Raw genomic sequence first — 20,956 nt, 5'->3', positions numbered from 1 at the left:
GGCAGAGCCTCCAGGTCCTCTACTCCCCCTGCACTTTAGATTGGTTCTTTCTCTCTCATCTGCAGGGTTTGGGGAAGACCATGGGGCCATCCAGATCAGCATTTGTGTCCCTAGTTTGTTAGCTTTGGTGGAAGGTTAGTGCCCTTGTGTGTACTGGAACTAAAAGTGTGGGGAGGAAGCACCATCACACCTGTGTCAGAGCCCAGGCCAATCATCAAAAAATCCACAAACGATAAATGCTGGCGAGGGTGTGGAGAAAAGGGAACCCTCTTGCACTGTCGGTGGGAATGTAAATTGATAGAGCCACTATGGAGAACAGTATGGAGGTTCCTTAAAAAACTAAACATAGAACTACCATATGACCCAGCAATCCCACTACTGGGCATATCCCCTGAGAAAACCATAATTCAAAAAGAGTCATGTACCACAATGTTCATTGCAGCACTATTTACAATACCCAGGACATTGAAGCAACCTAAGTGTCCATCGACAGATGAATGGATAAAGAAGATGTGGCACATATATACAATGGAATATTACTCAGCCATAAAAAGAAATGAAATTGAGTTATTTGTAGTGAGGTGGATGGACCTAGAGTCTGTCATACAGAGTGAAGTAAGTCAGAAAGAGAAAAACAAATACTGGATGCTAACACATATAAAGGGAATCTAAAAAAAAAAAGGTTCTGATGAACCTAGAGTTAGGACAGGAATAAAGATGCAGACATAGATAATGGACATGAGGACAAGGGGAGGGGGAAGGGTAAGCTGGGACGAAGTGAGAGAGTAGCATTGACATGTACACACAACCAAATGTAAAACAGATAGCTTCGGGAAGCAGCTGCATCACACGGGGACATCAACTCACTGCTTTGTGACCACCTAGAGGGGTGGGATAGGGAGGGTGGGAGGGAGACGCAAGAGGGAGGGGATATGGGGATATATGTATACATATAGCTGATTCACTTTGTTATAAAGCAGAAAGTAACACACCATTGTAAAGCAACTATACTCCAATAAAGATGTTAAAAAAAAAAAAAAAACCCAGGCCGAAGTTGTTACTCCTAACTCTGGGACACTGTGACTCTGGCTTGATCTCTCCCAGGAATCATGGGCCAGGTGCGGGAGGCAGTGGTGATGGGCAAGAAAAGACGGAGCAGGGAGATTCTGCCAAGCTGGCAGAAACTCTTGGAGGAGCAGAGCCATGGAGGGAGAAAGACCTTTGTTTGAATTTTATTTACAAGTCATCAATAACCAAGATAATCACATTTTCCTCAGAACATGGAGGGTCATATGTCCCAATCCCTACTAAAATATGCTTCGTTGGTGAGGTGTCAATCTGCTGAGAGGTGAACTATTTGGGATTATGCCGTGGTATCCATTCCTTCTCATCTGCCATCCCCACAGATAGCGGCACCTGTGCTGCCGGGGAAAGGTTTTCCAAGACCCAGCACCAGGTGTCTTCTTGAACTGCTCTCTGATCTCTGCTTCTCTGCTCTGCCTTCTTGCTTAGCAAAAACAGTCACCACTGAGGAGTGCCTGGTGAACCCTGCGAGCATGAGCCGCTACAGCGTGGACTCCTCCTCCGCCTTTAGCCACAGGGGCTCCCTGCCCACCTCCTCTTCGTTGTACTGCAAGAGGCAGAACTCTGGAGACGGCCACCTTGGGGGAGGCTCAGCCACCACAGTTGGTGGTCCCCATACCAGCCCCATGCCCTCTGGAGGCCCCTCAGCACCTGGGCTGAGGCCCCCTGGCTCCAGCCCCAAGAGAAACGGGACCTCTCTTGAAGGAAACAGATGTGGTAATGTAATGCGGGACCTCTCTTGAAGGAAACAGATGTGGTAATGTAATGCGTGCACTGCCTTCCCCATGACCTAACCTCCTCTGCCCTTGCCCTGGGACCACCAAATGTAGGGAGACCAGGGGACTGTAGCGGTCTGAACACAGCAACACTGGGAAATTAGAAGTTTCCACAAATCCCTTCATGGATTTTTGTTGTTCTTGAGGGCAGCTGACTTCAACCTTTGACCATAAGCAAAGAAAATGGTGTATTAGAGTAAGTTAGGCTGTAGGAATAAGTAGAATCCAAAATGTACAGTGGCTCAAATACAATAGAAGTTTTTTATCCAGGAGTCCAAAGTGGGTGTTCCTAGTTGGTGTGTGTATCCCAACTCAGGGACCCAGGATCTGTCCATTTCATGACTTTCCTGTCCCCTATGGCCCCCATGCCCCATGCATCTAGTGGTAGAAACGGAAGGAACAAACGAGGAAGATGAACATGTTTCCCTAGAGCCTGGAAGTGATGCCCATCGCTTCTACTCACGTGTCATTGGCAAGAGCTGGCCATTTTACCACACTTAACTCTGGGGGAATCTGAGAGGTGTAGAGTAGCTCTGTGCCCGGAAGAAGAAGAACCAGAAGTTGCTAAAGACTTTTCTCTTGCACAGTGGTTGACTCTTGCAGGGTACAAACACGTGGGCAGACCAGAGTTAAGTAAAATTCCCACAATGCTGGTTATTTATTTATTTATTTTGTCCCGTAAGTTTTTTTGTTTTGTTTTGTTTTTCCATTTATTTATTTATTTAGGCTGCACCGGGTCTTAGTTGTGGCATGTGAACTCTTAGTTGTGGCATGCATGTTGGATCTAGTTCCCCAACCAGGGATCGAACCCAGGCCCCCTGTGTTGGGAGCCCGGAGTCTTACCCACTGGACCACTAAGAAGGGCCTCCCACAATACTGGTTATGATGCTACTTCTGTCTCACCCATTAAAGTTAGCTTATTGGAATGCAGTGTAGGAAGGTACTTTCATTCTAGGGGTAGGTTGATGTCCATTTTGATTTATGTTATTAAAAAAATCATTTTCAATTCAGTATTTGAGTATGAATAGAGCATAGTGGATAATCACATGGACTGTGGAGCCCAATGGCCTGGGTTGGAATGCTGGATCTGCCATTTTCTGACTGTGTGACCTTTTGCAAGTCTGAACTTCTTTGTGCCTCAGTTTCCTCACCTGTGAAATTGGAATAATAATAATAGCACCTACTTCATAGGTTTGTTGGGAGGATTAAATAAATTCATGTGTATTTAGTACAAGGCCTAAGAGTTAGTAAGAGCTCAATAAACATCAGCAATGACAGATCACGTGAACACACCCCTCAACAGATCACAGCCCATCAACTCTACACCTGAGAACTCTAAAGAAAGGAGGCCAGAGTCCCGGGAGTCAGGGAGTCTTCATCTTGCCCCTCTGGTGCCTCCTGCGGGCTGGCTGTCTTCTCTGGCATTTCTGTTCTGAGCCTTGGCTCGTCCACTGGTAGCCCTGACAGCCACCGTGGTGAGCTATCGCGTATGATCCCAGATCCTCCACACACTCCCCTCAAAGAGCCTCACCATCACAGATGCGCCTCTGTGGGCCCAGGAGGGGAGACAGTTTTGAGGGGCAAGGCACTGTTCCCTCAGCCATGGGGGCTCTTGCCAAACATGGATGGCCCTGCTCCCCAACATTGTCATGCAGGGCCGTCGGCCAGGCAGGTTTGAGTGGGCAGAGCCCATTTTCCAAAGGGGAGAGACGTTGTTGCATCTGATTTCTAAGAACAAGAGAAGGGAACAAAACCCGCATCATAAAGTAAACGCACAAACCCGCATCATAAAGCAAATGAGGGGCAGCAGTTATTTCCTAGGTTTATCCCCAGAGTTAGTGTAATGTCAGACATATAGTAGGCGTTCAGGAAACATTCTTTCTCTCTACCCCATTCCACTCCCCACATGGAGCCCAGTGCCCTCACATTGCCCCTGCTTGTCAAAGCCCTCATCCCGTCACACGGCAGGGGTCCCTCTGCCCGTCACACGTCTCCTTCTCTCAACCTCTTCTCCTCAGTGCAATTCCCAGCTGCATGAGGTGGTGATCACAGGACACCAGGCTGATGGAATGGACTCATAAACCTAAGAGTATTGCCATTCTTTAAAAAGGAGGTATTTACTCTCCTATTTAAGTTGGTGAAATCTTAGACCCTATGTCTTAAGTGTAGGATTTCAAGTAGTAAGGGGAAGGCACGATTTGAATGGAGAGAACTTCTACCACTCCATCTGTCACTGAAGAGTTGTCTGCCCCATCCCAGCCCATCTGGTGGCCCAGATGAGGGGAATCCAGGACCCTTCAAAGGGGTCTCAGGTATTTAGCTCCCTCCCCCTTTCTCTTTCTGCCTCCTCCCAACAGAGTCCTGGGACGAACTCCCATCCCAACTCCAACAGCCCCCCTGTCCTTCCTTTTCATCTCTGCTTCAGCCCTTTGTTCTCCTGGAATTAGGTCCTCATCTACTGTCTGGGTAATCTAGCCAAAGAGAAGCCCAGATCCTTGCTCAGAACAAGCTCTGAGAGAGCCCTCTCTGTCAGAGCCCTAGATGCACCCCAGGAGAGCCCCACTAGCTCAGGACTTCTGCCTCTCAGGATCTTGGGTGAGACCAGAGAAATGGAGCCCACCAGTGCCTGCTGCCTTCCACTCCAAGCAAGCCACTGACCGTGGCCAGGAAGATGTAAGCAGAAGTGGAAAAAAGATTGGATCGGCAACTGGCAGTTTCAGTCACTGCTGATTAGAAATGTTCCTTCCCTCCTGTTTCCTCCTGTGGCACTTTGTCTCCTCATCTCTAGTACTTCCTCTCTCTTGTCCCATAGTAGGAGCCAGACTCTCAGCTTCATGAGGTCTCTCACTCATATTTGAATCCTCTGCAGCCCCAGGAAAGGGGCCTGTTTGAGGCATATCCTAAATAGCTATTTATTGAGAACCTACTGTGGGCCAGACACTTTCCACACAATATTTCTGACTTATTATAAGTTATATCTTATAATTTATTATTATAGCAAGTATATATTATTATTGTAGGTATTATTATATTCAGTTTACATATACAGCAATTGAAGATCAAGTCAGTCAAGTGTTTAGTCAGGATTTGACTTCAACTGACTCCAAAGGTGGCTTTCAAAATTATCCCAGGGATTTTCAAACCATGCAAAATGGGCTTCAAGGGGTCCCTCAGAGGTTCTAGGGCATAGGAGAGAGGGGATGGGAGCAGATGGTACTCCAACACTGCCCTCTTTAACCAGGGCCTCTTCACATTAGAAGAGTGGGGTTCTACATTTGTGTAGTTTGAACAAAGTTTGCACAGCTAAACGCATTTGGAAACCATGGAGATAAACCATGCTGAATTGAGTGGCAGTATATTAAAGTAGGAGAGAAAACCCCTGGCCTCCTTACCCATTTGTCACCTAGCTGCCAGTCCAGGTGCCAGCTGCAGGCCCTCTGGAGGGCTGTTAAGTTTTCCCTCCACCCAAAGAAGTGCTCAGTATTGCTCTGAAATTGCATCCCAAGTGAAAGCAGTTGGTATTAAGAAACCATATCTCTTTAAGGGGGTTTGACCTAAGTCATAAACCTGGAAGGGACATAGAAATGTCCTTTGTGTCCTCCCCCATGGTGCTAATCAAAATGGTTTAAAACCGCAGAAGCCAGAAAGTGGCATGAGGCTGCACAGGACAGTAGGTATCGATGACGTGACAAACTTCTCAGTCCTCTCTCTCATGTGAATACCTACCCTGGCCTCCTGTTGTCTTTTTTTTTTTTTTTAAATGTGCAACTCTTTTATTTAAAAAATTATAAAATATTATTAAAGGACATAAAAATGAATAAATCAATAGTTAAATTATACCCATCAATTGACCCAATATCATGATGGTACTAATGCTACCCAAATTACTGTGTATATTCCATTAAATATGTTCATGTCCTATGACCCAATAATACTTCTAGGAACGTAACCTATAAAAACTTCCTCAGAGACATGTGCAAGGAAATTTTTTGCAGCGCTGTTTGTAATTCCTCCTGCTGTCTTGATACATCATGCCCATCGCCTCTGTCATTGGACTCTGAAGGGATGTATTCAAAGGACACGTTTCCCTGTTTTTTTGCTGATACTCAGGTGAAAATCTGAGAGCTCTCCTCTGTCTTTCATCCAAGATATAATCACTAAGAGCTATAAAGAGGTTTTAGGGCTTCCCTGGTGGCACAGTGGTTGAGAGTCTGCCTGCCGATGCGGGGGACGCAGGTTCGTGCCCCGGTCCGGGAAGATCCCACATGCCGCGGAGCAGCTGGGCCCGTGAGCCATGGCCGCTGAGCCTGCGCGTCCGGAGCCTGTGCTCCGCAGCGGGAGAGGCCACAACAGTGAGAGGCCTGCGTACCGCAAAAAAAATAATAATAAAAATAAAATTTTTTTTAAAAAAGAGGTTTTAGGTAACAAAAGCTTCCTGACATTTGCATTAACAGGAGATGCTGTAGCATTCCCAACCACAAGTATGTCCAAGCTTCAGAATTGAAGTGACTCTGACATTGTTATTACCACTCATATGCTTTCCATGGGTTGGAGTTTGATTCCATAGGGTATGGTGTTGGGTGACGGATAGAGAACAATTCAGCAAGAGAAAGAAGAATGGGGACAGCGCTCGATGTGGGGGGCGGGGAATGAGTGAAGGTGCGGCACGGCTTATTCATTCCAAGGAAAGAGAAGAGTTTGTGCAGGGACGCCAAGGGAAATCATGCTGGGAAATTTGGGGTTCAAGTCAAGCAGACTGAGCTTTCTTTACTCTGTGGAAACCAGACATGGCTGAACAGGGAAGTGAGCTGATGACCACAGAATTTAGGAAGACAAATCTATTGGCCATTATGGAATGATACATAATAATAAGAATAGCAACTATCTTTTGATTAATTCTTACCGTTTAATGCTTCACATTATCCTATTTAATCCTCACAACATGGTAGGTGTTTGACAGGTGAGGCAACTAAGACTCAAAGAGATGTTGGTCAGTCCTGGCCAGAAGATACTTATGGAGCACAATATGCCAGGGCCTCTTCTGAGGTCCAAGGATGGAGCTGTGAGCAAGACAGATGTGGGCCCTGCTCGCTGACAGCGTCCAATTCCAGAGAGGCAAACGTTAACAAATGTTAACAAATGTTAACAAATGATTCTGAGGGGCCCCTTTTGGAGACTGATGGGCTTCCTTCCAAGACGCTTCTTGTCAGGCTCCAGCCCAAAGCCATATAGTCACTTGACTCCTACAATACTTTTGAGAAACAAGCTGAAGAAACGGAGGCTCGTAGAGAATAGAATGATCAGGTCCAGGAAGGGGCTCAAAACCTGGCCATTGGCTCTGCATTCACTGTGCTTTGCACACAGACACACTGATGAGGCTTCAGATGTGTGAGAAAGGAGCTCTCTCGTGTTGCCCGGGACAGCCGGGGCAACACGGCTGTGAAGGGACCTTGGAGATCCTTCCTAACTCCTTATTTCACACCAAAGAAGCACAGAGACGCTTGCACAGAGGGTGGGTGGTAAGGGCTTCTAACTCCCAGCTCATTGTTCCTTCCATTCTTCCACATGACTCTATTGTTAGCTAAAAAGTTTCCTCTGAATTATGAATGAACAAAAGGAAATTATGCATGTGCTTGTGGGTCTGTGTGAGACAGAGAGCGACTCACAGGCAGCAGCACGAGTACTGGGGCTGTGAAGATATCCGGGGTTGCTTTAGACAGATTCACAGTCAGTCTATTCCTGGTGGATGTGAGTTCAGCGTTAGAAACAGCCACCACCATCCTTCATTCTACATCCATTCACAGCTGGGTTTTACTCTACACACGTCTCCCGCATCACCCAGGGAACAGACCCGACCACGTACGAAGTTCTCGGCGCTGGAGAATGCCACCTCCCATAAAGGCGGTTGGCAAGCGCTTTGCGTGCTCTGTTCCTTTAGGAGCAAGATATTTTCACCTCTATCATGTCTGACTGCTGTCCAGCCACATCTGCCTGGCCTGGCTGTGTCAGGCCAGACCCATCTGTCTTCCTGACACCTTCGCAGCAGCTGGAGGGGCTAGTGTGTTTATTATCTTTGTGTGAGCACAGGCCATTGCAAAGGCTCTTCCAACCTGCTAGAAAGTTCCCTCTCTTCCTCCTAGAGCTAATTCATGTGCTTTGGATCCTGAGCAGGTCCCGAGGTGTGACAGCTTCCCGCTGCTGTCTTGTGTGACTGTGAGGCACCTCAGAGAGCAAAAGTGAAAATGCCCACAGCTAGTACCAGGTGCCAGGAGCGGAGCCACTTCCCCTCCACATTCATCACCTGGAGAGCTTCCCCATAAAGACAAGCCAGACCACCTTGCTCAACTCCATGGCTGTGGCTCATGGGGAAAGTATTTCCCTGGCCTTTTGCTCAAAGGACCTTAGGCTCCCATGGATGGTGTTGTGAGTCGGTCTGGTGGTTTTCCTTCCTGTCAAACACAGGAAATTAGATTTGACCTCCGCTCTGATCACTCTAAAATCATTCTTGGCACTGAAGACTTCCCGCCTTTGTAATCAGAGCATCTATTATCACCCTGATTATCGCCGACGCTCCGATGGGGCAGGCTCCAAAGGCAAATGCGATTTCCGTGGTTCCTCTTCCCCATGTTGAGTGCAGATGTCTTTAAATGCAGTGAAATCATCTCTAATAAGCATGTGTCGGCATTCAGATGGCCCTAGGGTGTATTAACAGTTTCCCGCCAAAATGCACCACCCCAGCTCGTGCCAAATCACCTTAGGGGACCCTTCCAGGTCCAACAAGGAAAAGGCAGAGAAAATCTCAAAGTAAATCCAATTCTCAACCAAACTATTATGTATTTAGGACAGACTTCAAATGTGATGCTGTACTTTTCTCAGCACTACTGGAGAACCATGCACTTACCAAGTACATTGAAAAGAGGAGGAAAAAAGGAGACAGCAGAAAACCACTGCACCCTGAGATTAAAGAAGGGAAATGGAAGTGAAGGCTTCCCAACTTCTAACTTAGATTTATTCTGTAGGGAAGCTGCTTCATTGTTCAGAGCCTGAAAATAGGATTAAGGATTACTCGCACAAAGCTTTTGTGTAAGTTACTTATACTGTTTCTGCAAAGTATATTGATTCATTTTACATTCATTGAACCCATATTACAAATATATTTGCATGGAGCTGTGGAGAGTCAATGATTATAAACTCTGTAATGAGAGGATCCCATTTTTCACCAAACACTTTGCCCAGGACCTGGTACACAAGAGACACTCAGTAGATGTCTGTGGATGAATAGGGGGAAGATGCAAAAGATAATCCTCGAGAAATTAAAACTAACTGGAGGTTCCAGGCAAGCACATGCATAATGGTAATACAAGGCAGATGTGGAAAGCATCTTTAAGAAAAGCGCAAACAAAAATTTGGGAGTTAAAGGTAGAGGAAGATGACATCCAGATGGCAGGACACGGAAATGCTGCCTGTGAAGGGGTCTACCTGGGCTTTGATGGCTGGTAGAGCTTCTTTGGAAAGGAGGGAAGGTAAACACCTTCTAGAGAGAAGCAAAAGCACTAGCTAAGGTGGAGACTGGAAGCTGGAGGAACTTTCGGTCAGAACCAGTATGCCCAGATGGGAGTGTGCAGAAGGGCGGGGAGGCGGGCAGAGAGGCAGGCAGGGTGCCTCCTTCCCTCTGTGGACCACCTGATGCAGGTCAGCCATAAGGCCAGCACCAATCCCACTTGCATCCTCACAGCTGCCCTTCCAGGTGGAGAGCATTGCCATTTTACAGCTAGCGACGGGCAGCTCCAGGATTTGTCCCTAGGTTTCTCTGGCACCAAAGCTCTTCCTCTCTATCCAGGCAGGAAAGATGTTATTGAGACCAAAGAGAGCCCTTGATCTTGTGCTAGAGTACGGACTTGGTGCACAGGCGAGGGGCATCCACAAGGGGCACTAGGGAGAGTGTGAAGACGTGACAGTTTTTGCTCTAGAAGGAATAAAGCGTGAGGTGAGGACATCTGCTAGAAAACCTTTGTAGAGGGTCAGGTAAGAAGTTCCCGGATTGGGGCAGCAGGGATGGAAGAGAGGAGACCAGTGTGAGAGGCATCCTTCTAATAGCTTCAGAATAATTAAATGCAGGGAGCAAATAAGGGACAGGAGGTAGAGATATCACTGAGGTTTCAGAAACATGAGAGATAGGAGGGGATGCTGGTTCTAAGGAAAGAGGATGAATTCGTTTGGGACATACAAAACAAGTCACCCCCTAAATATTGCCTAAATATTGATTCACTACTCTCTCCTCCTTCATATGTCCTGCACCTTTTAATCTGCCATGTGGGAAAAGCATTTATGCAGCAATGCAACTCATGCCACAGTCACTGACCAGGGACCAGCTGTGGACAAGGCACAGGATTAGGCTCCTGTTGTCAAGGAATCCCTCGTCTAGTGGGAGGTTGGAGTGCGTGCTCCGACAGACCTGAGGGTTGGCGAGGTGCTCAGTGTAGGCGGTGAGTCTTCTTTCTGCACGTGCAGAGCAGGGCATGGACCTCTCACAGACAGGGCTTCTGAGACCCAGGACAAGCACAAAATGCCCCTCCATTCTGCTGCGTCCTTCTTGTCTCAGGGTGACACCAGTGGAGGCGGAAAGGACCTGAAGTCGTCTTGGCATCACAGCACTACAGAGGTCTATTTGGAGCTTCATGGAACCTGGTTACAGCAGGCCCGGGGCCCACTGAGACAGGACTGATCAGGAGGGGTCTTTAAAACTCTAACATGGGTCAGCATTTCAACCTGCTGGAGGAGATCCGTTTTCCAATGCTCTATTCCCTGGGAGAGCAGAGAACCTCTGTGTAGAGGGGGAGGCTGCTGCCCTTAGGAGTGGCCTCCGGTGCTCCAGGCTCCTGCCAAGAGCAGGCACTTCTGGCCTTTCTCTGTCGCAGGAGGTCACTCGGGCCGCCGCCTTGGACTCGAGGGCCAGGTGGGGACAGGAGGCACCAGGTAGGTGCCAAGGCCCGAGGCCTGCTGTCTCATGGCCTCCCTCTCTGTGCTCTACCTTCCAGCCTCAAGCCCTTCTCCGGACAGGCAGGACACCCGGCGGCCAAGGAGCAGGAACCCCTCTACCTGGTCCGTGGAGGATGTGGTCTGGTTCGTGAAAGACGCAGACCCGCAGGCTCTGGGGCCCCACGTGGAGCTCTTCCGGAAGCATGTACGCGCAGTGGTGGGCCTGGGGGCGGTCAGGGGGCTGCGGGGGGCTGTGCACTGTGCCCGGGGGCACCACTCAAGGGAGGCCAGACGGAACCACAGGGTTCTCAGAGCGGAACAACCACCTAGTTTCTTTGTCCCATCCGTTCCCTCACTTTGGCCTTTATCAGGAGTGCCTGTTTTCCTGCCCATCCATCCGTCTGTCTGTGCATCCGTCTGTGCATAAACAAACGTTTATAGCACACCTACAATATGCCAACAGACAGTGCCTATTCCTAAGCTGCTTTGAGGATTAAATGAGAAAATGCACATGAAGTGTTCAGCACAGTGCCTAGCTCGTAGATGGCCTTTGATTAGCAGGCCATCTACATATTTGCATAATTATTTAGGAGATTCTAAAATATATAAAGATGGTAATTTTTTAAAAAAAGGTAAGAATTAGTACTTTACCTGCCAAGCTTCCTATGTCAGTTATCGACTGTTGCTATAACCCGTCACCACAAACGTAGTAGCTTAAAACCACACAAGTTTATTATCTTACAGTTCAGTGGGTCAGGAGTCTGACAGGGGTCTCACCGGGCTAAGACCAAGGTGTCGGTGGGGCTGACATTCTTTCTGGACGCTCTAGGGAGAACTCATTTCCTTCCCTTTTCAGCACTGAGATCCGCCCTCATTCTTGGCTCCTACCTCACTGTCCTCATCCTCAGAGCCAACAACATCAAGCTGAGTCCTTCCCAGGCTGCCAACTCTTTGGTTTTTTCTTCTGATTTCTTCCTCCACTTCGAAGGGCCCTGTGATTGCACTGTCTCCTCCCTCCCCAATAATCCAGGATACGCTTCCTATTTTAAAGGCAGCTGATTAGGAGCCTTCATTCCATCTGCAGCCTTAATTCCCCTTTGCCAGGTAACCTAACATATTCACAGGTTTCAGGGATTAGGACGTAGCAAGGACCGCAGAGGGGTTATGTTTAGACAGATCTGGGTGGGAGGACTCTGGCTTCCTTCCAGCATGACAGGAGGCAGTGGAAGTCTAGGAAGTGGGGGAAAGAAAGAACATTCGGCAGTGAGGCCCCGGGGAGGGCCCGCAGACGAGCTCTGAGTGACGCAGGGTAGGTGCTTCATCAGTGCTGGCTGAGTGGCTGGCTGGATAGAGGAATGAGAGGGGCTGCTCTATGAGTCCTGTACTGTGCCTCTTCTCCCCACCTGAGCACCCAGAATCTCTACCCTTGGTCTCTAGTAATCTGAAAATAGCACTATAGGTGAAGGAGGAAACCCAGCCTTACTAAGGAGTGATACAGTGTGGTAGTACAGGCGGAATGATTGGCTACAGCAGTGAAAAATGTGGTACCTACTGGTATGCTCTCGGGGTTCTTATACATGTAGCATAGATGACCTTTACAGTGTCCCTCCCACCTTCCCACCTGCATTAGGTGTTCTTTTTTTTACATTTTTATTTATTTATTTTTTGAACTTATTTATTTTATGTATGTATTCTTTTGGCTGCACTGGGTCTTCATTGCAGTTCAACATGCGGTCTGGAGGGTTACCATTTTCAGAGACAAATGGGAGCAATATCGGGACCTCAGAGGATTGGCATTCCCTTCGTAATTATTTGTGCTAAACCCTCAGATGAAGCAGGTGCATTATTTAGTTGTATGCCACCTAGTATTATTGACAGGGCCAAAAAAACACCTGAAATCCCTTATAGAGTGTTGTTAGCAGTTTGGTAATCAGCGAAAGGCAGGTGAGTGTCCCACGAAAAGAAACCAGAGATTAGGATGATGGATGGAAGTCAGGGCCTTATACCAGCACCTGGAATGGAAAGGTAGCTACTAGTTTCAGGGTCTAATGGGATGATACTTTGCCGTAGTCAGTCCAGGCTGCTGTAACAAAGTACCACGGACTGGCTGGCTTATGAACAACAGCGATTTATTTCTCAGTTCTGGATGCTGGCAGTCCAAGATCAGGTTGCCATCAAGGTCTGCTTTTGGTGAGACCCTTCTTGCAGGTTTCGGACTGCCATCTTCCCATTGCATGAGGACACTAATCCCATTCACGAGGGCTCCACCCTCATGACCTAGTTACTTCCCAAAGTCTCTCCTCCAAATACCACCACTTGGAGGTTAGGATTTCAGCATATGAATTTGGGGAGGGGGTAGGGGGGGCACATTCAGTCCATTGAACACTTCTTTCTTGTTTAGCCCTAGATTGGATGAAGAGATAAACGTATGTGGGATATTGGGAGTATGGCTGGGACTATGTTAGATTCCTTCAATCAGGAGAGAGCAGGAATATGAAAGATCCAGTGTATCAAACGACCCCAGGGAGACTATGGGAAGAGGAGCACATAGTATTTGTAGGCTTTCGTTTATTTTCTTAAGGTCTTGCCTTGGGACTAAGAGAATATGCATCTAAGTCAATCCATATTCCCTTACTTTACTCCCTGACCATACTCTAACTGTGGCCACTATTTGATTACTTTGACCACTTTCTGGGTTTTCTTTTTTCTGATTCTGTTCCACCAGGAGATTGATGGCAATGCCCTCCTGCTGCTGAAGAGTGACATGATCATGAAATACTTGGGCCTAAAGCTGGGACCTGCACTGAAACTCTGCTACCATATCGATAAACTGAAGCAAGCCAAGTTCTGAAGGTGTTTAAAAGATAGAAGCAAAATCCAGACAACAGATCTCCAGATCCTCTTCTGCCTTAACAACATTTGCCACCATCACAAAGATTCTCTCCTGAACAAGAACAGCCACAAAGACTTGGTCTTTTTATAAAACTCGTGCATCTTGACCTTTTAAAAAATTCAACATGGCCCTTTTGAAAGGTTCTTCTGTGTTGATGATTTGCCAAAAAATTACAAAGAAGCCTGTTATTTTTAACATTTCTGGTAGGTTGGTTGCTCTTAGGGTGGGTACTGTTTTTATAATGAGAATGTGGAGAACTGAATGCTATCACCCAAGGAGGACACTGGAGACGTCCAAGGATGTGAGAAGAACCTTTGTCCCTGCAGGCTCTGCGGGGACGCCCACCGCAGCACTACCTGTCTTTAGCTCTGACTTGGGGACCCTATCATTGTGAGCCTTGCTTAATTCAGCTCTGGAAGCTGTCTTCTGAGGATAAATGCCTCACCTTGCACTATCTGGAAAACTTGAATTCTTTCACTCTCTGAAAGAGAAGGGAAAAAAAAAGTCTTTTCTATTCCTAGTTATCTGAAGTACTGTGTTTCCCCACTAGAGGGAAGACTGCTAATGTATTTTCCGGACCCTCACTTCAGCAGCCTGATATTCAATACCCAGTGGATGGATTAGGGTTTCTGTGAACAAGACCTAGCCTACACAGACACAGGGAATTTATTCCACACTCAGCACCACAGATTGCAACTTGGGAAGAAACCGTCTTCTAGAAGGTTCTAGTTCATATCCAATCATTACTGACTGACTGAGGTGCACCAGCAGCAAAGTCAAGAATTTGGAAGCACGTTCTTCCCAGATGGGGCTTTGGAGTTCCTTCCCTTCCAGCGTCATTACTGAGGTGTCGATGTATTGGCATGCCGCAGAGCTTAGTGACATTTAGCCATGGTGTTTCTTTAAAAAAGAAGAAAGATGTCTCTACTAAGCTTTGAAACGGGAGAGTGTTGATTTCTAGTTACATCGTGGGATTATATAGTTGTATGTGTGGCTAATTTTAATAATAATAGCATGTACACAGACATGCTATTATTGGGTTTAATTCAATTTACAAATAGGTTTTCCTTTCTCACCGTGGAGTAATAGAAAAAAATTGATTTCTACCCTTTTGCAGCTGTGTCCAGAGACGGACAATGAATCCACAATTTACTAGGCAGAAGGGCAGCCTTGTCTCCATTCTTCTTTTGATCCTTTTCCTTTCTCTCTCTCCCTGTCTCTTTTTTCCTTCCTCTCTCACTGAATAGGAAACGTATCTTCAAAATGAATTTGCCTTTGCCGTGGGCGTGTCCTCTTCCTTAAAAAACGTCCGTAGTGCTGTAAGGGAGGAGATGAATACTAGACTTTGTGATCTCTGGGAGGGGGAAGATCAAGGGCCACTCAGGGCCTCCCTTGGCCCAAATGCAAATCAGAAAAGGCACACCATCCTCGGGATGCAGCCTGGACGGGCGTCTTGGCCGGTGAGTGGAGCAGGGTGGGATTGCAGCCTTCTCACCCCTCCACCAGGTGACCTTGTGCAGGACAAGACCTGTACAAACTTGAGGGCAGCCCTGGGTAGATCTGTGTATTGATCCTCTATAAATCAGTTAGAACTTGGACAAGGATCATAAGAAACATTCCAAGCCATGCTCTTAGACCCACTTGATGAGTGGTATTTGAGAAAGCACATCAGAGCAAAATCCTTTTTAGACACGCAAATGGTGGCGGACTTAAAGCGTGACAGAAAAGGGATAAAGCAGAGTGTCCTAAAACTGCCCATGGGACTGAGCTTGCGTTATCAGGCTGTGGGAGAGCTGAATGTCTTGGTCCCGGCACCTGACAGAACTACCCTGAATCAGGCCTTGGGACAGCATCTTCAAGATTTTGAAACAATAAATGGACTCTGTCCCTCAAAGTTTGTAAATCGTGAAGTGCTCACTGCTGATCTGGAGTTAGATAGTTGCCCTCAAAAAACCATGGGTAGGGCTTCCCTGGTGGCGCAGTGGTTGAGAGTCCACCTGCCGATGCAGGGGACGCGGGTTCGTGCCCCGGTCCGGAAGGATCCCACATGCCGCAGAGCGGCTGGGCCCGTGAGCCATGGCTGCTGAGCCTGCGCGTCCAGAGCCTGTGCTCCGCAACGGGAGAGGCCACAACAGTGAGAGACCCGCGTACCGCAAAAAACAAAAAACAAAACCATGGGTAGTGTATATATTCAGAACGGCCAGTGTGAAAACAGTGAGATCCAGAAAATCCCACGACAGCCTATGTTCCTCACTCCACCATTTTTGCTCAATTCTCTGAAACTTGTGGTGCCTCTTGCATCAACATATACCTCATATAGAGATTTTCAAAACTTTCTACCATTCTTAGTAGTGCCTCCCTCGGTACAAACACATCAACATTGGTGCCGCCAAATCAAAATCATCTGCAAACAATGTCAAGGAGATACTCGGAGTCGTTTTCAGGGGAGAGATATTTTCCCATCTCAAGTCTAGGAGAAAACTGGGTCCACGTTCATGTGGAACTGCTCTCACAGAGATGCTATCTCATTTTGCATTAAACTTTAAGCAGGACAGATTGCTGAAACCATGATATTTAAGGTTTGACTTTTTAAAAATCTCATTACTCTTGAAATGAATGCTGTCACGTCAGAGAATAACCTAAGGAGGAAATTCTTCCTTTCCTGTTTTTGCACTGAAATGCAGTTAGCCGACCAAATTATTGTTGCAATACTGCAATTAAATTAATTTTCACCCCTTTCAAAAATCTTGTCAAACCAGGCAGTTCAATAGCTCAGCAAATGTAAAACATACCAGGCCATCTCCTCTAAACGGACCTTAGGCAGAGTCATGCCACGTGTGTCATTCTCATCTGAATGGGAGCTTATTTGGGGGCCCTTGAACTTGTACAGATGTGTTACTTGTTATTCCATGGCAGTAGATTTGCTCCAGGTTGTGGTAAACAATGATATAGTTTTGCATAATTTCAAATTAGTGTGTGTGTGTGTGCTCATGTCGCAAACATTTCCAATTACACTTGTCTGTTAAACACGTTTAAAAAAAAAAATCTAGAGACAGTTCTGTTGCCTAAGGCATTTAAAATATTTTATGAGGCACATTATTCCCTTTGTGAAGACTTCAGGTAAAAGAAGTGCATTTCGTCTGTGTGTGTGTGTGTGTGTGTGTGTGTGTGTTTCCTGACACTGTAGTGGGAAGAGCCTTTGAAAGTGGCTGGGAGTGTATCAGCTTTTGCATTTGCTTCGTTTCAAATGCCTTCCCAGCTTTGTAGCCCTGAGGCAGAACCCTCTCTAAGCTGTTACTGCCAAGTATCCCCTCTAACACCAACAGGGTGTGCCCTGGAGGCAGCTGGGGGACAGTGCTGGGGTTCTGGGCCTGCCCAGGTCAGGTGCTAACTGGACTCACCAAGCCAGCCCAGGCTCTACTCCGTGTGACTAAGGGGACAGGCCTCGCCTGGGAGCCCAGTGGGCTGGTTTAGTGCCCACCAGAGCTATACAGCGCTTCCATCATTTCTCTTCGGCAGGGCTGCCTCGTATTTTCCTTTACAGCAGGAGAAAGGAGTGGGGAGCTCCTCAGGAAAACCAAATAGGGTATTAAAATACACTGGGGAGGAATACTGCGTGAGAAGGAAACAGTAAAGAAGGGAAGATAAAAATAACTGTCCTAGGAAGACGATAAGAGAGCACCTCTTCTAACAGGCCCAACCCTCTGAGCTACAGTAACCTATTTTTGTATTTATGTGCTGCATGGAAGATTTCTTATTTTATTTAAATTAAAAGTATGTTTTTTATTACTTTCTGAGATTGTTTTAGGAGAATTTTGTCATGGCTCTGAAGATGATTGGAAGTGCCCAGAAGTGACCAGGGACTTGAAGTTAGTCATTGTCAGAAGGTCTTGAAAGATGGAGATACTCTGCTTTCTAAGAAACTAGCCAGGTTTCCATACGTGTGAGTGGGAGGTGAGTGCTGTGTGACATTCGCTCTGATCTGGTGCTTTTTCAACTCTTCTCCAATGGCTTAAGAGGAGGAGGAGGAGGAGATGGGACTCACGTTTTTTTCCTTAAACCTCAGATAACAAGACAGGCAATTGGGAAGGAGGAGATGATTTCTCAAAACTGCAATATTTTGTTAAGGAGAGGGATGAACACCTGTCCGTGGTCTTGGTTTATTTTTTGTTACAAACTCACTCCAAGAACTAGGTAGCTGCCCAGCTCTGCTGTGGTCTTGCCACGTGCCAAGTTCCCCATGGCATGAGATGACCGTGCTGAGAAGCCCAGCGGTGAGCCCAGCAGATGGTCTGCTGTCTAGAGGTACAAAGAGTCCTGTTCCCATCTTGTGATGTCACCCCAGTGGCTACTTTCACAGGACTCCCGGCCGTGCTGCCCCGGGAAGAGGGCTGGGAGCCTCAGCTTCCAGGGTGCCCTTCCCTCCAACCATTATCCTAATCGAAGACGATTCCTTCATGGACAATTGGAAGCTGGATTTTTGGAAATCTAGCATTTACTTGAAAGAGAATCGTTCTTATTTATTGCCACCAGTTAAATATTATGGAAACATGTCTGCTAACAATTTGCTTTGTGTAATTTGTTCTAATGCTAATAAGCAACAGCTGGGACACTTCCTGTGGTAAATTCCTCTGTGGTTACAGTGGTATCATCACACATGGACTTCACCAAATCACTGTACTTGAGAAGAACGCTCACTCTGGCTCTCCTAGGCTGCAGGAAATTCCCCTAACTTAGAAGCAGTTCTGGGCAAAAGCGTATTTTTAGAGGAGGATTTGCTTTTCTTTGCTCCCTGCTTTTCTAAACAGGGCCCCAGACCTGTGCTCTTAAAATCCTACATAGAGAGCCTGGGGTTCTCCTCACGCTCAGCATTGAGCTTGATTTCCTCCAGAGGAAAAACAGCCAGCAGAGCTAAAGAATGACCCTTTCCTCCAGGTCAACGTGCTGTACGCATAGTTGATATGGGGCACAAGAAGGGTGGAGACGAGTCCGAGGGCCAAGAGCTGCTCAGCAGTTGGTTAAGTAATGATAGCCGACAGTGTGGGCATCTTTCCGTCCAAAGGGTCTAAATATACCATTCGGACTTGCTCTGGGCTGCCAGCCCACCATTCTCTGCTCTGTAGCTCGACCACATGACCTGAGCCTTCGAGTTGGTTCCCTCTATTAGATGCTTGTTGTAAGGGCCAACACAAACGTCTTCTATTGATTGGATCCTACTTTGGAACACAACCAAAGCCTTGCTTCTCCAAACAGCTCACTATGAGACAGCAGACCCACACTGGGTGTCATTTTACAGTAAGCATATGTGACCGAAGGCTACCTCCATCATAAATGTAGCATCCTCCAACCTTAGGCAGCCTCCACCTCCCCATCCAGTGCTGGGACGCCTTCCCCACAGCCTGACCGCTTCTCGTTAGGGGGAGTTGACTCCCATAGGAAGTGGCTTATTTCTCTGTTGGACAGCTCTGGTTGTGAAAACGTTATTTCTCAGGGAGACACAGATGTCTGTGAATCAGACACAGACGTTTGAGATGAAGCCAACTTTGCAATCTTTCTCTTTTTAACAGAGCTTGTCCATGCAGTAACCACACCTATAATACAAATTGACATTGGCGAATAGATCCCGGCTCCACTACATTAGCGTAGAGGAGCAGACACTGAATATCAATGTGGGACTCAGATAGGTCATAGCCATCAGATTCATCAGCCCTGTCATGAAAAACTATCGAAATTCCTGTGGTCTCACACACACAAAAAAAGGGTGTCCTGGGAGAATCTTTAGTGTAGTTGTAAATCTGGCTGTGGTCACATAAGCATGTGAGTTACAAAAGTTTGCATGAATGAATCTATAAGTCCATGCACCTCATTAACTGGAAAAGACACTACGAGACGTGGAAGCCCTATCTCTTAATTGTACTCACTGGTGATATAATAAACTAAGGAAGCTGAAGCTTTTAGTTTAGACAAAAACAAGTTATAATTGATGATAGAAAAGTAAACATGGTCGGTTGTGAATTTATGCAAGAGGTATGCAGTTTATGACACCAAGCCCATGTGGATTTCATGCTTGTGTGTGCACGCCCCCGTGAGTGTGTATTTGTGAGTTAGTGCAATAAGAGGTGGGAACTGGGGAAGGTTAGAGAAGGGATTGCAAAGGGAGCTTTTGCTTTCTAGAGCACTCTTATTCAGAAGAGCTATCTAGCAATGATTTAGAAATCAGATCCCAAAGTACACATAACATGTAGTTTACGTAGTTTGCTTAGATAAAATTCTGGATTATGGAGCAGATTCTCGATGAAAATAAGTAGCTACAATTATATCTAGCACCTTGCACAGCGGCACCTGCCATATATTGTAAAAGGCACCTCATGAATATTAATTCACTGAATGAACAAATGCTTGACTAGTTTCGTATTTTATTCAAAAAGCCACTAGTTTCTTTTTGAACCCCATATCTTTACTGAAAGGAGAAGTGCCGAAGGGACAGGCCAAAAGAAGAGATAAGGCGTTTTGTTTCCTCTGATTCCCCAAACGCTCAAGGAGGTCAACCCCGTAGTCACTGACTTGCATTTCACTCCTCTTTTTGTCTCAGCCTCTCTCGTGTTCTACTGCAAGCATCAGAGAATAACAATAGATTCCTTACAGCTTTACTTCTAAGACATCTTTTCCTTTTCCTACTCAATGCTCGGTGCCTCTCAGCATGAGTAGGGGGGTCTCGGTGGGCTGGGTGCCTCTCAGCATGAGTAGGGTCTCGGTGGGCTGGTTAACTGCTCAAGGACAGCAAGCACCTCCAGGAGGAAGAGAGCACCTTCCCTGAGCCCTGCACTCGCAGTACCTTGCTCACCTTGGAGAGGGCAGGTCAGTGGAGCTGGGTCTTCCCCGCAAGCCACTCTGTCGTCATGCTGATGGTAGCCCACCTGGGAGTAGACGTGGGTAGAAGAAAAGCTTCCCCTGTCCTTTTCACTCTTTACCCATCTCCACCCTTGAGAGCAGATTTGGAGAGATCAGGGGCTTCTCTTTTTTCCACAGAAGGTTACATAAGAGCATTGAGAATAGAATATTGTGACTGATTTTTTTTTTCACAACCACACCAAAACTTAGAGTGTTTCACCTTCAAAGAAATCACCTCAAAAGTCTGAGCACATGTTCCAAAGATGTTGTCATTGCTCAGAATATTTCCACTGCATCTCTTTTGGGGTCATTGTTAGATGCTAGAACCCATTCT

At 46.8% G+C, this 20,956-nt stretch overlaps 1 protein-coding gene across 2 annotated transcripts in view; it reads left to right on the top strand.

Annotated features, from left to right (window-relative positions):
* Positions 1-14,708, top strand: part of SCML4 (Scm polycomb group protein like 4) — a 59,506-nt gene extending 44,798 nt beyond the window's left edge. For both annotated transcript variants that reach the window (XM_030882904.3, XM_030882908.3), the window contains 3 exons: positions 1,513-1,800; positions 10,898-11,043; positions 13,564-14,708. In XM_030882904.3, the coding sequence (XP_030738764.1) occupies positions 1,513-1,800; positions 10,898-11,043; positions 13,564-13,689 (560 nt within the window). In that variant the 3' untranslated portion in view covers positions 13,690-14,708. The remainder of the gene's footprint in view (positions 1-1,512; positions 1,801-10,897; positions 11,044-13,563) is intronic.
* The last annotated feature ends 6,248 nt before the right edge of the window (positions 14,709-20,956 follow it).

This window comes from Globicephala melas, chromosome 14 (assembly GCF_963455315.2).
Source record: "Globicephala melas chromosome 14, mGloMel1.2, whole genome shotgun sequence".
Taxonomy (NCBI): Eukaryota; Metazoa; Chordata; class Mammalia; order Artiodactyla; family Delphinidae; genus Globicephala; species Globicephala melas.
The sequence above is the reverse complement of the archived record's forward strand: the minus strand, read 5'-3'. Positions and strand labels throughout refer to the sequence as shown.